At 41.8% G+C, this 20,790-nt stretch overlaps 1 protein-coding gene across 1 annotated transcript; it reads left to right on the forward strand.

Moving 5' to 3' along the window:
- Positions 1-1,197: 1,197 nt before the first annotated feature.
- On the forward strand, positions 1,198-11,213 carry LOC310649160 (vomeronasal type-2 receptor 26-like; the record flags this gene model as incomplete). The annotated part of the gene is made up of 5 exons (XM_083377468.1): positions 1,198-1,235; positions 1,949-2,240; positions 6,486-7,343; positions 8,199-8,370; positions 10,312-11,213. The coding sequence occupies 5 exons, from the start codon at positions 1,198-1,200 to the stop codon at positions 11,211-11,213; spliced, it is 2,262 nt and encodes a 753-aa protein (XP_083233594.1).
- Between the last annotated feature and the right edge of the window lie 9,577 nt (positions 11,214-20,790).

Here is a 20,790-nt window from a genome sequence, read left to right on the forward strand (position 1 = left end):
TTTAGACCAAATTTCTAGGGAGACAATAATCATATACCTTCTTATATTCCATTTATATCCCATAATTGTCACAAAAATCTCTTAGGAGCTTATGAATGACTCAATATGCTATCCCCCATCACACTTTCATCAATTCTTCATGAGGATTTGCTGAAATTGCAACATTATAATAAAGTTGCCAAAAATGTATTTAAAAGCCTTTCTCAGTACTGAAAACTAGAATTCATCCAGGGTTCCTTCACTCACTCAAGTTTTTTTTATCATTTTGTTATTTTATTTCTTATATTTTTAGAGGAAAGAAAACATGTCAAGAGCTTCAAATATTTCAATACTTAAGTCAGATGCCTTTCAAGATAGACACGCAGAACAATACATCTGATATAATAGAACTACAAAGTCAGGGTGGTACACCTAGAAGGATTGGAAAGGCAAGATGGGGGGGCTGAAAATATTACTTTTTTATCTCCTGCAGATGCCTTGCCTTGAATTCTGGGAATATACTGATGCTATATGTGTTACTCAGAACAGGATCTATATTCCTCATAAATATTTCACAAGTGGTGACTTTGTAATTGGTGGCACCAGTTCTCAAATGATAGTATTTATAGATAAGTTTTCTTTTAAGGAGTACCCTGCCCCTGATGTTGACTCTCCAATGTAAGTATGCATTAGTTTTAGATATAGATATAAACATATATATAGATATAAACATATATGTAGATATATAGAGCTATAGATATAATTATCTAAAAACAGTTAAGGCATTTATTTATGAAGTTAGGCAAAAGTCATATGTTTGTCAGAGAGATATCTGTTTTTCTTCTTTGTTAACCATAGTCTGGAAATAGCTTTGATTACTCGTTTGCTTCTTTCCCTCTCTCTCTTTGGTTTCTTACAAGATAACAGAATTGCCTGGACTAGTAATACTTCTGCTTCAAAACAGACAAATATTTTAAAATGAAAAAGAAAACCCCATTTGACTAGTTTGACTTTTCTCATTCTGCTGTTGTTCTCTTTTCATACTAGCTTCGTGCTATAGTCACTCAAAAAAATCAGACCTTGACAACCAAGCTTAAGCTTTCTTCCTCACTTGCATCCATTTTGCTCATACCAGAGAAAAACCTCTTTATCCCTTCTAAAGCCACAACCCTCACTCAATTGGAATTCAGCCTAACCAGTGTCATTTTTATGGAATCGATGGCCTCCACAGTAACTCCACAGCCCCAGGGAGTTAGGTGAGCCTTGCAGAAGCTGATCCAAAATCCAGCAGTACATTGCCTTCTTAAGAGCCAGCAAACAAGATTCGCCAAAGCAACAAGACTCAATTGGGCTCCACAACATAAAAGAGTACTTAATTTCACCTTATCACATGGACCTAAAATCAGAAAAATTTTATCCTTTGGTATGATCTGTCCCCAGCTCCAAAACATTGGTTGAGGAAACAAAGGAACACAGACCAGCTGTCTATGTAGTCTTTTTTTAAAAAAAAATCAGAAAACCTTCTCTGTGTGTATTTTTTCTATTTGTGATACTTGGGCAGAAAGTTCTTCCCCTTTAACACATACAGTATACTGTAGTTCCAGCATAATAGGGCTTTTTTGTCATAGAACGCTAAGAACGGAGTTCCGGCACCTTTTTAGGATGGAACCTTGTAAGATAGGCAAGGTGGGTTGTATGACATGTGTGAGTTCCGGCACCTTTTTCTTTTACAAAAAAAGCACTGATAATAACAATGTCTTTTGAAGTTTGCATTTCCCCTCTCACCTTGAAAAATACCTTTCTTATTTATAGAATAGTAAAACATTTTACTGTTTGCTCTATCTGAAATTCTATATATATAATCAATAACTTTATGTACTAAGAATTAGGACAATTTGAAGACAGAAGGCAGCTCCCATTTCTTTAATTGCTAATATTTGGAATTTCTTTCCTTCCTTTTTCTTTACAGAGTTGTTACAAAGAATTATCAGCTTGTGCTAGCCTTGGTATTTGCAGTAACTGAGATCAATGAAAATCAACATTTCTTGCCTAATATCTCCTTGGGTTTCTACATCTCAGAGAGCTATTTCAGTGCCAGGAGATACTATCACATTGCCCTAGATTTTTTCTCAGCAACGTATACACTAATACCAAATTATAAATGCAATAATCAGAGCAGTCTGATTGCAGTTATCGGGGGTCTGGGCACAGATACTTCCCGGCATTTGGCTGCCATTTTGAACATCTATAAGTTATCTCAGGTATAAAGAGAAAGTAGAATGTCAAGTTTTTAGATTTATCGCCATGTTTTTATTTTACTTTCCTGTCAGAGAGTGAACTGAATAAAAGTTTCTTCATAGAAATGTTTAAAAACACTCATATTTAACAACAATAATAATCAGCATCTGTTCTGTGAAAATATATTTTATTTTTAATACTATCAAACATCTGTCTAACCCAAGTCCTTGGGAAGGATTCAGTATGTGGATAAAAATTCCAATCCTATCTAAGCATCTGACTGATTGTGACGAACCATACTAATTTTTGTTAGTTGCGAAGTCGTGTCTGACCCATTGCGACCCTATGGACAATGTTCCTCCAGGCCTTCCTGTCCTCTACCATCTTCTGGAGTCCATTTAAGCTCAAGCCTACTGCTTCAGTGACTCCATCCAGCCACCTCATTCTCTGTCGTCCCCTTCTTCTCTTGCCCTCAATCTTTCCCAGCATTAGGCTCTTCTCCAGTGAGTCCTTCCTTCTCATTAGGTGGCCAAAGTATTTGAGTTTTAGCTTCAGGATCTGGCCTTCTAAAGAGCAGTCAGGGTTGATCTCCTCTAGGACTGACTGGTTTGATCGCCTTGCAGTCCAAGGGACTCGCAGGAGTCTTCTCCAGCACCATAGTTCAAAGGCTTCAATTCTTTGGCGCTCAGCCTTTCTTATGGTCCAGCTTTCACTGCCATACATTGCAACTGGGAAGACTATAACCTTGACTATACGCACTTTTGTTGACAGGGTGATGTCTCTGCTTTTGCACTCTCCTTCTTCACTCGCAACAAGAGGCTCTTTAGTTCCTCTTCACTTTCTGCCATTAGAGTGGTATCATCTGCATATCTTAGGTTGTTGATGTTTCTTCCGGCAATCTTAATTCCAACTTTTGATTCATCTAGCCCTGCCTTTCTCATGATGTGCTCTGCATATAAGTTAAATAGGCAAGGTGACAGTATATAGCCTTGCCGGACTCCTTTCCCAATTTTGAACCAATCAGTGGTTCCATGTCCAGTTCTCACTGTTGCTTCTTGGTCCGCATATAGGTTTCTCAACCATAATAATAGTCCAATTAATTATTATACTTCTTTTCTTTTTTTTTTAGTGGTAAGTTCAAAGCCTGCAGTTGATGTGTCCCTTATCCACCTTCATTATTCAGCTTTTGTGGAATTCAATCTCTTCACCTCTTCATAGGGAAACCATGAATTAAATTACTGAAAAGTTTTCCAATTTAATAAGTTGATAGATAAATTGGATTCAAAAGTGAAAGTAGTAAAGTTTCTGAAAGTTATACTTATATTCTTTCCATTTCCATTGTTGTTTTTGTTTGAAATTGGTTGCCAAGTCTAAAATATATAAGCAACACAAAAATGTAACAGAACCTGATAGATATTTACTCAAAGCAATGTAGTACAAGTACATATTTAAATACTCACAAAGCATACAAATTTAAATACCTATTTAAATAATTTCATACAGTATTTCTTTTTTAAGAAATTTAATTACAGATTACAATTAGAAAAATAAAAACTAATACAAATCAACAAAAATATAAGAATGAAAAGGAAAAATAATTTTTTAATAAAAATTATAAAGAGGTAATTTCCCCTTTCATTACAATAAGTATAAACAATTTTAGTAACTTATCAGTTTCTTAAAATATGACAAATTTTCTCTTTTACCCATATTTCATCTCCTAAGTATAAACAAAAACTTAAAATCTCATCATTCATCCCTAATCAGCAAAGGTTTATTAAAGGCTACAAGAGATAACATCCCATCTATTTTAAACTTGATCAAACAAGCAAACTCTATATTCCTTCTGTATTTTCAACATCTTGGTTTTTATTCCCTTCAAATAATATCCTCAAAGTTTGTTTCTTTTCATTTTTTCTTTGTCTCATCTCAGAAAAACCTTCAAACTTTTAACATATTTCTTTTGTACATTTGATAAAAAAGTTATCCAAATCAGCCATCTAGTTTCTTTTATTTGCATGCCCCTTTTAAATATTAAGATGTGAACCAATTTCATTTACGTATCCAGTATATCATCTTTTTTCATATCAGTCTTGTAATTTGCCATGCTTAAATCCTCATTGAAATCAATTTCATTCTTATCCAATATAGCAGGGCTTTTCAACCTTATCACAGATTGTACCACTTTTAGGACATGACAATATTTGAGTACCACCAGTGCTTAGCAAGGCGTCAAAAACTTGATGACTAAAAAGGGGGGGTTGGGTTTTAGTGATTAGATTCATTTGTTGTTATAGAAATGGCTAATTTATAATATTAAGGAAAAGTAAAAAGTTGAGGTTCAATGTTAATGCTTCCTTCTACTGCAACAGAGGAAGTCTGTTCTTTTCTCTTCTCCCCCTCACTTTCCCCCTCTTTTCCTCCCCACTGTGTCCTACTATTTCCTTATGTATTTTTCTATTTTATTCTATAATCTAATAAAATATTACAAACTGTAGGAAAAAAAGTTTTAAAAGTACCAGTTTTAATTTCTTTGGTGGTTGTTCCTTTGCTGAATCACTTTCCCTTTGCACTGACAAATGTATGATGAATTTATCCATGTTTATTAATATGCACCACTGCCAGTTAGCTCAGGGGTCTTCAAACTTGGCACTTTTAAGACTTGTGGATTTCAACTCCCAGAATTCCTCAGCCATCATGGCTGGATGAGGAATTCTGGGAATTGAAATCCACAGGTCTTAAAGTTGCTAAGTTTATAAACCCCTGAGTTAGCTGGTCGGCCCTTCTTAGCTCTCCTTCCACAGTATAGTAAGAATGCACCCCCACCCATCCTTTCCCTGTACCCTTAAAGACACAGGAATCAAGTGCAAAGCAATAAAGAAACACAAACTCCGTTGTTTTTTTTCTCTTTAAGCTGCCTCAGGTGTCACATGTCACAATGTTGCAATCATAACTGAAAGGCTCCAGCAATTGCGAAAAGCTTTAGCTTTAAATTAAGCCTGTTTACCTTCAAAGAAAACTTTCTAAAAGCCATAGACAGACTCAGTTAAAGAGGGTAAAACTAATTACATTTGTTTAAAGGGATTAAAACTTTCCTGTTGTCTTTTCTTTCCCTCCCCCACCCAAACACCTCCTCTCCCCCCCATTTTCTTCAGTTCACCTCCAGCTCTGAGCTGCTTATGGAAGCACCAATCAGGTGGAACCCTGTTGGCTCCTGGGGCTTCTGCTGAGCCCAGACAGTCCTGCAGCTGCCTCTCCCTCAGGCTTGGCTCACTTCGGCTCATTCCCCTCCCCTGCTACACTTGGCTAGCAGTTGTGTACCACCTGCCATGTGGCAAAGTACTACAGGTGGTACGTGTACCACCAGTTGAAAAGCTGTGCAATATAGCATGTTCCTCTACTGTAACATATTTTGTATATCATTGATCTATGATATTAGATATATTTAAAATTAATTTGAGTCTTTTGTTCACAAATCTCCATAAACATATCCATTATATAGTAGCATGTAATTTTTTCCCATTTAATTGTTATATTTAGGGCTTTTTTGTTCTGATTCCCTCTTATGTCTGACATTCAAAGTCCCATCTTATGTACTTTTCCCCAAAACAAAAACTATCACATTTTCCCAAAAGCAAGGGTTCTTATAATTAATTTCAAATTCTTATTTTAAATGCATCTGGATATCTACTCAGGTTTTGATTTTCCAAAAGCAACACTCTAAATACCATTGTGATGTGAATGTGATAAAAACTACACATTCCAGAGGTTCTTAATATTTCAAAAGAAATAAAAAAAATAATTCCAAAGGTGATTAAGAAATGATGTTCAGCTGAGCTTTTTGTCTATAAAGACCGCATTATTACTGTGAATTTAGACATAATCCTTTGACTTCCAGTCACTTATGGGCAATCTCACAAGCTCTCCTTTTTCCAGAGATTTTGCTGGACATAATCCAGCATCCTAGCTTGCTGTAGCCTCACTAAAATCTCACTATTGTGATTCTCACATTGTAGATATGCTTAATTACTTTTATTATATATTAATTATATGTGTGAGTAAGTCAATTGTGAAAACTTAACAAATGTCTTTCAAAATCTTTTGGGTATTGGAATAAGATCTTAAATTATTTTGCAACTTTTACTCAGAAGGAAACAGAGATAATTTAAAAACAAATCTTAACATTTCAAAATGCAACAATATAGATATATCACCTGACTTTCCAGTTTGTTTGTAGAACAATGATTTCACTTTTTTCCTCAATCCAGTTCAGCTATGGTGATTTTGCTCCCATGATGAGGGATCAGTCCCATTTTGTTTCTCTATACCAGCTGGTGCCTAATGAAATTCATCAGTACAAGGGAATTGTCCAGTTACTTCTGCATTTCAGATGGAAATGGATATGCCTAATGATCTTCAATGATGATGGTGGTGAACTTTTTTTGAAGAACATGCTTCCAATACTTTTTCAAAATGGCATCTGTCCTGCCTTCATTGCAAGAATTTCTGTATTAGTTTTTTTTGAGGATTATGCAAATGCACAGATAAAATGGCACAAAATATTACTAGATGTTATAAAGAGTGAGGCTAATGTTATTTTTGTCCATGGAGAAACTAGGACCATGTTATCATTGATGATCGTGCTGAATTCAAGACATACTGATGATGAGAAATTATTTGGTAAAGTATGGATTATGGCAGCGCAGTTGGATTTTGCAGCACTGGTCTTACATAAGGATTTGGATCTAGAAATCTTCCATGGTGCTTTAGCCTTTACACCTCACACCCATGAGATTCCAGGATTCCAGCCTTTTCTTCGGAGCCTAAATCCCTTTCTAGCTAAGAGAGATGGCTTCATTCAGACATTTTGGGAACAGGCATTTGGTTGTTCCTTTCCAAATGCCAATATTCAGGAGAACATTGACAACAGCTGCACTGGGGAAGAGAGGCTGGAAAACTTACCTGGGCCTTTCTTTGAAATGAGTATGACTGGCCACAGTTACAGTATTTACAATGCAGTCTATGCTTTGGCAAATTCTATACGCATCATTGATTCAAGCATTTCAGCCTTCAGAAGAACATTTGCCAGAAGGGAAATAGAAAATGGAATTCTGCAGCCTTGGCAGGTAATAGCTGTTAAAAAACTATGACAAGGTCTAAATTAAGAAATCATTACAGGTCATTATCAAAAGCCATTACTCAAATGAGTTTTTAAAGATTGCATATTAGTAAAGATATACAGTGTATCCTGTCTTAATATTATGAAGAACATATTGGCATGCAATTCCTCCACAATAATCTTCAGTGTCATTCACAGTTATTTTTATCTTGAACGTTTGTACAAATAATGATATTTTTTATTGCACTTTGAAGCTCTAACTTGAAAAATTAATATGCAGAAGATACATTCAGATGTCCCAAACTTTCCAAACTTCCTTTTTCTAATCATCCAATAGACATGTCCATATTGTCATCAGAACTTGGATTTTTATCTATGTATTATTGGATTGATATTCGTATCTTGTTTTATTTATTTATTTATTTATTTTATTTTATTTGTTTGTTTTTATATACTGCCCTTCTCCCGAAGGACTCGGGGCGGTGTACAGAGCAAGGTAAGTATACAGTAAAACAATAGTAAAAACAAATGAAACCCCAAAATCTATCAGGCCAGGCCGGCTTGCTGGAATAGGTAGGTTTTTAAGTCCCGCCGGAAGGTGCGAAGGTCGGGGGCCATCCGGATTTCGGCAGGCAAGCAGTTCCAGAGGGTTGGTGCACCCACTGAGAATGCCCTCCCCCTGGGCATTTAACTATTTTAACTAGTTTTAACTTTAAATAGTTTTAACTATTATGGAGCAGGGAGGTTTGCAACATTTAAGTAAGCATGCCTAGAATTATGCTGTAACTGAGCCATAACTAAAAAATCAGCTCTCTAAATCGAAATTATTGTTCTAAACTAGTCATGAATTTTGTTCTCCTAGCTCCATCAACAACTAAAGGACTTTTCATTTAACAACACAGTTGGAGAAATCATTCACTTGAATGAGCATGGAGAATTTACTGTTGGGTTTGATATTACAAATGTCATAACTTTTCCTAATAAATCCTTTGCTAGAATAAAAGTTGGAAAAATGAATCCCTGGACAGGTCAAGGTACAGAATTCAGTGTCAATGAGGATTCTATAATCTGGCCTAGAAATTTTAATCAGGTGGGAGTTTCTTACCATTTCTAGGATAAAATATTCATTTATAAAAGATTTTCAACTGCTTCTAAAAGTGACATTATTATTATACAATTCTTTGCATGTTTATCAGCTAACTAATCCTAACTAATGAATGGAACATCATAGGGATGAAATAAAACCTATAGCAGCCATATAAATAATGAATCCATTGGCAATTTAAATTAATCTTGATTATCTAAAAATAACTCACTAAGTGTATTACAAATTACTATGTGTACAGCATCTTGGGTATATAAACTAATGGAAATCACATCAGAATGTCCCCACAGATTCTATTGTTCTGAAATCCAAGAAAAAAAATATTCAGAAAAGTGGTGTGTTCATAGGATGAGAGATCATATTTATTGTCAACGCTGCTAACATCAGATGTTCTTGCTTTGACAACAGATGGAAATGCAGCCATTTTCTCTATTGCCTTTAGAATTAGTTGATGCTGGGAGGGGGAATATGGATGAGAGTCCAGCTAGTCATAACAATAATAACTTAGTCATGGGAACCCAAGGACATTGGGCCCAGAGCTGATGGTGTTATGGCGGGCTGGAGGGCTGGGGAGAAAGCCCACGCTTCAAGCTAATTGGGGAATGTGATTTATGACTCTTTATTGGAGGAAGGAATTGCACTTTGTTACTTTGCATCCAGGGGAGGGGAATTTAGTTTTTGGTTTCAACTACGTAGTGCCGATACTTTGTTTCTCGAATAAAAGTTTCTTTAAGGTAAACAATGCCTCGAAGTTCTTTTGAAGAGTTTCATCTGTTGGAACCATGACATTTATTATATTTGAAACCAAAGATTCTGAAAATGATTTGCTTCTTGGTAGTATTACCCTCATTCTATTCAAACAGGTAACACCTGTTTCTCTCTGCAATTGTATCTGCCCTCCTGGTTATCATAAGAAAAAAAAGGAAGGGAAGCCATTTTGCTGCTATGATTGTGTTCAATGTCCAGAAGGAAAGGCTTCTCCCCAAGCAGGTATAATATTTATAAACCATGGTTTTATTAAGCCTTTTCTGTAGATCAGTTCTAATAAAAGAAATGACATAAAAGTGGCAGTTTCCTTCACCCTTACAATTTCTGTTTATGCTTACATAAGTAAAAATAATACCTGGTCATTCATTAAGAATTATCACATTCTAATGTTCTGAAGATAATTCCCTTCAGTAAATTTTGCTGCGATCTCTTAGAATTCTTATCTTAATCCTTTATTTCCCAGTTAATGGCATCACCAGGTATCTAAGTATTTTTCAGATACTCCCATTCCTCCAAACTCTGTGGGCAAACTACTACTGGGAACAACATTTAGGGGGAAAGCGGGGCAGTAATCTATTTGTTATGAGATTAGCTCACAGGGATAACCATACTAGTTTGGATTCTGATCCTTTAAAGCAGGGGTTTCAAACTGCTCGGCCACAGACTGGTTGCATCATGCAGAGATCACACCCACCCCAGCTCTGGCAATGTGAAAAAAGTCAAGTTACGTCACAAGACATCACGTGACACTGCAAATTTGACACCTATGCTTTAAAGAAGGGCTGCCAAACTGACAGCCCCGTGGGCCGGATGCATCATGGCAAAACTGCGCCCCCTCCCCATTGCCAGCAATGGAAATACATTGTGACATGTCACATGACATTGCAAATTTGACACCCCTGCTTTAAAGAATATCAAGTATATATCTTGGCATACAAAGCTTACTCACATATGGCTTGATAATATCAAAACTGATACAAAGATAACATCCAACAACTGAAAGAAGCTGTGCTTGACAGGGTAGCACTTGCCTATAAGTTGCCAAAAGTCAGACATGATTGAATGGTTAGAACATTTACAGTTCAACTTTTCTTTCCTTTAGACATGGATTCTTGCAACATCTGTCAAGAAGATCATTATCCAAACAAGAAACAAAATCAATGCATTCCTAAAATGTTTTCCTTCTTATCTTATAAGGAACCCTTGGGAATGGGGTTAGCCATTTCTGCATATTTCTTTTTTTTCATCACAGTTTGGATATTATGGATTTTTATAAAGTATCACAACACTCCTATTGTCAAAGCCAACAACAGGAGCCTCACTTACACCCTCCTTGTTTTCCTTCTCCTCTGCTTCCTGTCTTCATCGCTCTTCATTGGCCAACCTCAAAAGTTGACTTGTCTTTTCCGCCAAATGACTTTTGGAATCATTTTTTCGGTGGCTGTTTCATGCGTGCTGGCAAAAAATGTTACTGTGATTGTTGCTTTCCTGGCCACCCAACCAGGATCTGGAATGAGAAAATGGATGGGAAAAAAACTAGCCAATGCTATAATTCTTTTCTGTTCTTCTATCCAAGCAGGTATATGTCTTATTTGGTTGGCTACAACTCCCCCTTTTCCTGATTTGGATATGCATTCAATGGCTGAAAAAATTGTGTTAGAGTGTAATGAAGGCTCAACTGCCATGTTCTATTGTGTCCTAGGGTACATGGGCTTCTTGGCTTTTGTGAGCTTCCTTGTGGCTTTCTTTGCCAGGAAGTTACCTCACAGTTTCAATGAAGCCAAGTTCATCACCTTCAGCATGTTGGCCTTTTGCAGCGTTTGGTTATCCTTTATTCCTACATACTTGAGCACTAAGGGAAAATACATGGTGGTGGTGGAAATCTTCTCTATGTTGGCTTCCACCGCTGGACTGCTGGCTTGCATCTTTTTCCCGAAATGCTACATTATTTTGTTGAGGCCAGAACTAAACAAAAGAGATGAAATAATAAAACGAAAAAGATAAAACAAGCTACTTGTGGGCTTTCCTTAATTATAGGTAAAACATAACTTAAAACATAACACACTGCAACATTGCCTGAGAACATGACCTGGAACGTTGTGGTTACGTCAGATTATTCTATTTTACTCTTTCTCTGCTGGTCCCATGGGCATTTTACCAAGCCAGCAAATATCCTCAGTTGCAATATTTTATTGAATGATTGATTCATCTAACTGACATATGATCTATGTTAGATGAGGTTTATTAGTATAAATTTGATAAATAAATAATATAAGCCAGTCATCTCACCAAAAGTAACTGGGTGACAGACAACAACCAGATAAAACAGCAATGTAAAAAGTACAGATAAAATGGTAAAAACATATTGATAAATATCAATATTTATGTAAGTTTATGTTTATGTAAAATATTATGGTGCACTTAAAAGTAAAAAATAAAGGCTAGAATACAAGCAAAATGAAGTCAGTTTGATATTTCTCAGGAAAATTTAGTGTTGCTATGAGTAATGGATTTGAGAATTTATTTAGATCTAACATTTTGTAATGAAGTAATCTAATTGGGTTTTAAATTGTGTACAGGGTTAATTTAATATTTTTTAATATGGTTTTAACTTTTGTATGTTGGATTTTTTAATTCCCTGTAAACCGCCCTGAGTCCTCAGGGAAAGGGCGGTATACAAATGCAACTAAATAAATAAATAAATAATTTGTCTTTCCCAGCCTAAGATATTGATAATAATCTGTTTATTTGGATGATGTACATCCAAAGAAATTTTATTACAAATGTGGATTGATTGAAATACAATTTTATGCATCCTTTGAAAACACACATTAATGCAGATTAATGGCAAAACAAGAGTCAAGAAATAAACAATACAGTGTTGTAACATAATCTATGGGATGAAAAGGGTATTACTGCTGCAGCTTTTCCCTTGGCAACTGTCCCACTCTGTCCTAACTAAATTGAAAGCACAAAATACCATCTGCTCTGTGAGTGACCTCTCCCAGTTCCCGTAAGAGCCTTGCGGAATGGGGGAGTTTCCGGTGATGTTGCTGCAAGATTGGTGCTGGGAAATGAATCTCCCTTTCCCAAGCCCGATTTCTACCAGCTGGGAAGTCCAAAAGGACTGAAAGTCGCTCTGTAGAGGCTTCCCAGTTGCAATGTATGGCAGTGAAAGTTGGACCATAAGAAAGGCTGAGCGCCAAAGAATTGAGGCCTTTGAACTATGGTGCTGGAGAAGACTCCTGCGAGTCCCTTGGACTGCAAGGCGATCAAACCGGTAAGTCCTAGAGGAGATAAACCCTGACTGCTCTTTAGAAGGCCAGATCCTGAAGCTAAAACTCAAATACTTTGGCCACCTAATGAGAAGGAAGGACTCACTGGAGAAGAGCCTAATGCTGGGAAAGATCGAGGGCAATAGAAGAAGGGGACGACAGAGAATGAGGTGGCTGGATGGAGTCACTGAAGCTGTAGGCGTGAGCTTAAATGGACTCCAGAAGATGGTAGAGGACAGGAAGGCCTGGAGGAACATTGTCCATAGGGTCGCGATGGGTCGGACACGACTTCGCAGCTAACAACAACAACAGAGGCTACTGCCCAAAGGGTGAAACTTTGCAGATCTCGGGCCAGCAGTAGCTGGCCTGTTTGATCCAAAAGGAGCCCTCAAGACCAGCAGGAAGAAAGGCTGACCACACTCATGCAGTCTGCCAGAGTCAGCTGATCATCAGAGACAAGAAATTTCAAAGCAGAAGGCAAACAGCCAATTTGGGTGAGACTACTTTCCTTATCTCTCTACAAGTGAAAATACTGGTTCTAGGAAGCAGCATTTAACAGCATAATCCCTCAGCTTCAGGGAGGGGGGGATTTTTCTTTTTCTTACCCCTACCTCCTGAACGATAAGTGGCAGTTTAAGTTTTGGGAAAATTAAAATTGACTTATAACAACATTGTGAATATGACTGAGGCATAAAAGGATAATTGGGAAGACTTTTGGCTTTATAAATCTTTTTGTTTGTTTGTTTCTTGTTTGGGAGCCATCAGATCTGTAACTTTTTAAACTTTCCCAAAGTATGGTGGGAATGGACACCTAATGACATCTAGTGGCAAAACTGAGAACTACAGCAGTTTTTGCTTTGTCTCTCTTGTTGTTATCTTATTGAGTTGAGTTGGAGTAAAACTTGGCTGTATGCCCACACATTGCTTATAGTTTGGTATCCTTGGATTTTAAAGTCCTGAAGAGTGTGGCTGGAAAAGAAAGACTCTTTTTGGATTGCCCTGTCTTACAGGATGGATTATAATTATAAATAAAAATTGTGTTTGAAGTCATCGGACTTCCCTGAATTACAAATACAGCATGATCTGGAATTTTTACAAGCTGTTTTGAAAGAGTGAATAACAAGAAATCCCTCCAAACAGGATACTTTGGATTATAAACAGATGATCACAGATAACCAACAAAGAATTCAAAAAATAGAAGACAAATCATCTGAGGTTGACCAGAAATTAGAAGCTTTAAAAGATGAAAATCAGAGGTTGATCCAAATGAAGAACTAGAAGACTCAATAGCTGGGATTGAGATGGAAAGATCCTCATACTTTTTAAGATTTCAAAATATAATGGAAGATAAGGAAGAGGATCTCTTAGGCTTTGACAACCGAATTATTGGCAGATGCATTAGGAACTGGGAAACAGCAAATGGAAGGAGAACTAGACCAGATATATCAAGTCAACTCAAATTATGCTAGAAGAAATACCTAAATTCCCTAGGGAAGTACATGTCAGATTTCTTAAAAAGTCTACAAGAGATGAGATTTTGAGAAGAGTAAGAGATGAACCTTTGAAATACAAAGGAAAAGAAATTGTAGTTCTCAAACAAATCCTTAAGAGAATAAGAGTATCCCAAAGTGAATGTATGTGGATTGAGAACTACCAGAAGTACAGGCAGGATTTTGAAGAGGCAGAGGAACTAGAGATCAAATTGCCAACATATGCTGGATCATGGAGAAAGCTAGAGAGTTCCAGAAAAACATCTACTTCTGCTTCATTGACTATGCTAAAGCCTTTGATTGTGTGGATCACAACAAACTGTGGCAAGTTCTTAAAGAGATGGGAGTACCAGACCATCTTATTTGTCTCTTGAGAAACCGGGCCAAGAAGCAACAGTGAGAACTGTACACGGAACCACCGATTGATTAAAAATTGGGAAAGGAGTCCGGCAAGGCTGTATACTGTCGCCCTGCCTATTTAACTTATATGCAGAGCACATCATGAGAAAGGCAGGGCTAGATGAATCAAAAGTTGGAATTAAGATTGCCGGGAGAAATATCAACAACCTAAGATATGCAGATGAAACCACTCTAATGGCAGAAAGTGAAGAAGAACTAAAGAGCCTCTTGTTGCGGGTGAAGAAGGAGAGTGCAAAAGTTGGGTTGAAACTTAACATTAAGAAAACCAAGATCATGGCAACCGGCCCTCTCAATTCCTGACAAATAGATGGGGAAGAAATGGAGGTAGTGACAGATTTTATTTTCCTGGGCTCCACGATCACCGCAGATGGGGACTGTAGCCAAGAAATTAAAAGACCCTTGCTCCTGGGGAGGAAAGCAATGGCAAATCTAGACAGCACACTAAAAAGCAGAGATATCACCCTGTCAACAAAAGTGCTTATAGTCAAGGTTATGGTCTTCCCAGTTGCAATGTATGGGAATGAAAGTTGGACCATAAGAAAGGCTGAGCGCCAAAGAATTGAGGCCTTTGAACTATGGTGCTGGAGAAGACTCCTGCAAGTTCCTTGGACTGCAAGGAGTTCAAACCAGTCAGTCCTAGAGGAGATCAACCCTGACTGCTCTTTAGAAGGCCAGATCATGAAGCTAAAACTCAAATCCTTTGGCCACCTAATGAGAAGGAACGACTCACTGGAGAAGAGCCTAATGCTGGGAAAGATTGAGGGCAACAGAAGAAGGGGACGACAGAGAATGAGGTGGCTGTATGGAGTCACTGAAGCAGTAGGCGTGAGCTTAAATGGACTCCAGAAGATGGTAGAAAACAGGAAGGCCTGGAGGAACATTGTCCATGGGGTCGTGATGGGTCAGACACAACTTAGATTTTTGAGAATCTAAAAATGGGTAAAATATTATTCTCGTCAAGAGGGTCTTTATTTTACTTTATTGTTCAATCATTAAATCATTTCTAACTCTCTCTCTTCCAATGAAACCATTCCACCAGGATTACTGCCAGTATTTTATTTCTCATTTTCTTTAAGATTTTTTGCCTTCAGTTTTTCAAAACCTCAGCCTATTTTTAGTGCCTTCACATAATATATCTAATATATTATAATATATCTAATATAACCAGGGGGATGGGACAGGGATACCGATCCCCACAGTAATTGGGAATGGCAGCAGATGGAGGAGCAGAGGGCCATATCATATTCTGAGATCGCGCCCACGCTATCTTCTTGCTGTGGCGCGCTCTGACCCTCTGGCTCTTGCTTGCTGCCCTGGGGAAGAGGGAGGTCTGACTCCTGAGCTCAGGCTAATCTATTTTAATGCCAGGTCTGTTGTGAATAAAGCTCCCCTCATCCATGACTTGATCGAGGAGGAAGACGCAGACCTGGCATGCATCACGGAAACCTGGCTGGGCCCAGAGGGAGGGGTCCCTCTGACTGATTTATCTCCTCCAGGTTTCCGTGTGCTACATCAACCTCGAGCTCAGGGTAGGGGAGGTGGCATGGCGGTCCTTATCAGAGAGACCCTCCATCCGTGGGAGGCCACTGCCCCTCAGATAGACGGATGTGAATCCCTCCTCTTAAGATGGGGTCCTGGTGGTCAGTTGGGCCTACTTCTGGTATACCTCTCTCCAAGCTGCACAGCAACGGTTCTACCCAAGCTACCTGATGCCATCTCAGGATTGGCGGTCGAATTTCCAAAGCTTATGGTACTGGGAGACTTTATTTATTTATTTATTTAATTTATATACCGCCCTTCTCTCAAGAGACTCAGGGCGGTTAACAGGGCAATACATAAAAATCAGATACAAAAATTAAGATTATTAAAACATGATTAAACAGTGCCCATAAATACAAATTTAAAATTAAAATCATAATAAAAATCCCACCCCATCCCATCAGGCCAGGCCCGCTTCTTTAAAGAGATGGGTTTTAAGGTCGCGCCGGAAGGAGCGGAGATCGGGCGCCATCCGGAGCTCTACCGGAAGATGGTTCCATAAATCCGGTGCACCCACAGAGAACGCTCTCCCCCTGGGGGTCACCAGTCGGCATTCTTTGACCGGCGGCACCCTGAGGAGGCCCTCTCTGTGGGAGCGTACTGGGCGGAGGGAAGTTGACGCCGGCTACAGGTGCTCCCCAAGGTATTCTGGACCCATGCCATGGAGGGCTTTGTAGGTCATTACCAACACCTTGAACCTCACCCGGAAGACAACCGGCAACCAATGCAGCTCACAGAGCAAAGGTGTGACACAGGAGTATCGGGAAACCCCCGATACAACTCTCGCGGCTGCATTCTGTACCAGCTGGAGCCTCCGAGTGGTCTTCAAGGGTAGCCCCATGTAGAGAGCGTTGCAGTAATCAAGACGAGAGGTCACGAGCGCGTGAGTGACCGTGCACAAGGCATCCCGGTCTAGATAGGGCCGCAACTGGCGCACCAGGCGAACCTGGGCGAACGCCCCCCTAGTTACAGCTACAATATGGTCTTCTAAAGAGAGCTGTGAATCTAGGAGGACTCCCAAGTTGCGAGCCCTATCTACAGGAGGTAATGACTCAACCCCCATAATGAGGGGTGGGATATCCTGAATATCCCGAGATGCCGGTACGCACAGCCACTCCGTCTTGTCAGGGTTGAGATGAAGCCTGTTCCTCCCCATCCAGACCCGGACCGCCTCCAGGCACCGGGACATCACGTCGAGGGCATCACTGGGGTGGTTTGGGGTCGAAATGAAAAGTTGGGTATCATCAGCATACTGATGATACCCAACTCCAAAACCACGAATGATCTCACCCAGTGGTTTCATGTAGATGTTGAACAGAAGGGGCGAGAGGACCGACCCATGAGGGACTCCACAAACGAGAGGCCTCGTGGTCGACCTCTGCCCCCCTGCCAACACCGACTGCGAGCGTCCCAGGAGATAGGAGGAGAACCACTGGAGAACTGTGCCTCCCACTCCTAACCCCCTGAGACGTCGCAGCAGGATACCATGGTCGATGGTATCAAAAGCCGCTGAGAGGTCTAATAGGACTAGAACAGAGGAGTATCCTCTGTCCCGAGCCCTCCAGAGATCATTCACCAGCGCGACCAATGCCGTCTCCGTGCTGTACCCGGGCCTGAAGCCCGATTGGTACGGGTCTAGATAATCCGCTTCATCCAGGACCAGAGGGAGCTGGTGCGCCACCACACTCTCAATAACCTTCGCAAGGAAGCCAAGGTTGGAGACCGGACGAAAGTTGTTCAAAACAGCCGGGTCCAAGGCAGGCTTCTTGAGGAGAGGTCTCACCACCGCCTCTTTCAAGGCGGCGGGAAAACTACCCTCGCTCAAAGAAGCAGATATAACCGCCTGGACCCAGCCTCGTGTCCCCTCCCGGGCTGCATAAACCAGCCAGGAAGGGCACGGGTCCAATAAACATGTGGTGGAGCTCAGCTTCCCCGTGATCCTGTCCACTTCCTTCGGAGTCACAGGATCGAACTCCTCCCAGGTGACATTGACAAGATCACTCGTGTCCTGATCGTCCGATACTGCCCAGTCGGAGTCCAAACCGGTCCGAATCCGAGCGATTTTGTCCGACAGATGTTGACTAAATTCCTCGGCACACCCCTGCAAGGGATCCCCACTAACCTCCTGGTTAAGGAGGGAGCGGGTCACCCTAAACAGGGGGGCGGGCGATTATCTGCGGATGCGATGAGGGCAGCGAAGTAGTTAGATCTCGCTACCCTCATCGCAGCGAGATAAGACCTAATATGGGTTCTTAGTCGCAATCGGTCGGATTCAGATCGGCTGGACCTCCAAACGCTCTCTAGGCCCCGTCTCCGACGCTTCATCTCCCGGAGCTCCGCAGAAAACCAAGGAGCCCATTGGGATCTGCCCCGGGTCAGGGGCCGCAAGGGTACAACTCGGTCAAGTGCCTCCGTGGCCGTCCTTTCCCAGGCTTCCACTAAGGCATCCGCCGAGCTGTGAGCTGGGGAGGCAGGTGGGGCCTCCAGCGCTGCCTGAAACATCTCAGGGTCCATTAAGCGCCTGGGGCGGAACCATCTAGTTGGCTCAACAACCCCACGGTGGGGAGTGGCAAAACGGAAGACCAGCCGCAGGAGATGATGATCAGTCCATGACAGGGGCATAACAATTGGAGAGCCCCCACCAAGATCATCTAACCACCGACCAGATAAGAAAACCAAGTCAAGGGTGTGGCCTCCCTCATGAGTCGGTCCATGAATTACCTGCGTCAGGTCCATGGCCGTCATGGAAGCCATGAACTCCCGAGCTAACTCAGATGCTCCTCCCAGGGATGGTAGATTGAAGTCTCCCAAAACCATAAGTTTAGGAAACTCAATCACCAGCCCTGAGAGGATATCGAGAAGCTCAGGCAGGGCTGCTGCTACGCGACTAGGCGAAAGGTACGCGAGCAGCAAGCCCAACTGCGCCCTAGGACCAAACCTCAATAAGAGAGATTCACACCCGACTATCTGAGGAACGGTGGCCTCCTGCAGACATAAGGTCTCCCTCATAACTACAGCCACTCCCCCACCCCTACCCTGAGTCCGAGGCCGGTGTAGCACCCGGAAGCCTGGTGGGCAAAGATCAACCAGGGGGATACCACCCTCTGGGCCCAACCAGGTTTCCTTAATGCAGGCCAGGTCCGCTTGCTCACCCTCGACTAGATCCCGGATGAGGGGAGCCTTATTAGCAACGGACCTGGCATTTAGGTACACCAGTCGGAGCTCAGGTGGCTGCACATCCCCGCTCCCAGAACCTTGGGTCGAAGGCAGAGGGTCGGAGCGCCTCACCGCTTGTAAATAGCGGAGAGGCCCTCCCGGAGGTCGATACGGCCCTCTGATCTTACACCTGCAGCCATTCCCTATCATCGTGGGAATCGGCAATCCCACGACCCGCTCCAGAGCTCCAGAGATGACCGACCCCGGCTCCCCCTCAACGCGATCTATCCTAGGCCTGGTCTGAGCAGCAGTTGGCGGATTACCCCCCCTCTCTGACCAACCACAACCCTCCCCCCTCCCTAACCCTACAAAAAATTTGGCTAAAAAAGTAATCAGGGGCCTCTTGTTAAATTTATATCTTAGGCCCCTGTTTCTGCCCGGCCATCTCTCAGGGTCCCAACAGTCAGACCCGTCATCAAGAGGTGAATTAAAAGGTAAGGCGGGTCGCTCCCAGGATGGGGGGGCACCCCTGAGAGCGAGTAAAAACGTGCTGGAGTACCTCAAGACTATGGTAAATTGGGTAATACAGCAAAACAGACCCAGATCGAATAAATAAAATGGGAGGATCTTAAAAATGGAAGGAAAGCATCCAGACTGCAAACCCAGCTCTTCTGCCACTAGAGCTGGGTAACTCCGGGACAATCCCCGTTCTCTCACAACGGTCAGAACCGGAGAGCAGCCTGAGATATATAGCCGGGGAAAGAGATGCCGCCTAGAGCTCTCACCTCTAAGATGGAGCAGATGGAAACTATTAACTCTTAATCACTCTCTCACAGTGGTTATACACCCGGCGCCTTCCACAGCCCAGGGGGAAAGGAGCAAGGGAGGACCATAGGGGAAACCAGTCAGCGAGATGAATTAGGGTAAAAACCCATAAAGTCACAGAGTGGGGCTCAAGGATATGGTCCAGTGAACTATAATAGTCCATGCCTCCAGATGTCCAGGCATAAGAGTCCATACTCCACCCAGCCATAGTCACCGTGCCAGGACGGTCGCGGCGCTCCAATTCCCTCACCGCCAGCCGTCTCAGACGGCAACCAGGGCCGTCTCCACCACTCCAGCTTAAAACGCTGACGCTGCTCCAAGCCGTAGTTCATAATAGCGGTTGTAACCCAACCAGCATCCGGCTCCTGAGCAACTGGAAAGTTCTCCTTGAAGTCGCCGGCTCCGTCAAGTTATTCCGGGCTCAAACAAACAGCTGATCGACGCCGCGGGGCACAGTCAGCTGGTCGGCGCCAAGAAATCCAGCACAGGGCTCAGTCCAGTCTTCCGGGCCCACACGGTTCTCCCAAACTTCCTCCGAGCAGCCGGGGCCCTCCAAAAAGCCGACAAGCAGCTGGTCGGCACCGCGGAGCACAATCAGCTGGTCGGCGCCGAAAAGCACAGTATGGAACTCAGCCAGGTCTTCCGGGCCTGCACAGCTCTTCCAAAGTCCTCAGAACAGCCGGGACCCTCCGAAAAGACGACAAACAGCCGCGGGGCGCAGTCAGCTGGTCGGCGCCGAGAAATCCAGCACAGGGCTCAGTCAGGTCTTCCGGGCCCACACGGCTCTCCCAAACTTCCTCCGAGCAGCCGGGGCCCTCCGAAAAGCCGACAAACAGCTGGTCAGCGAGTTTAATCTACCTTCCCTGGGCAGTGCAT

This window comes from Vipera ursinii (assembly GCF_947247035.1).
Source record: "Vipera ursinii genome assembly, chromosome: Z".
Taxonomy (NCBI): Eukaryota; Metazoa; Chordata; class Lepidosauria; order Squamata; family Viperidae; genus Vipera; species Vipera ursinii.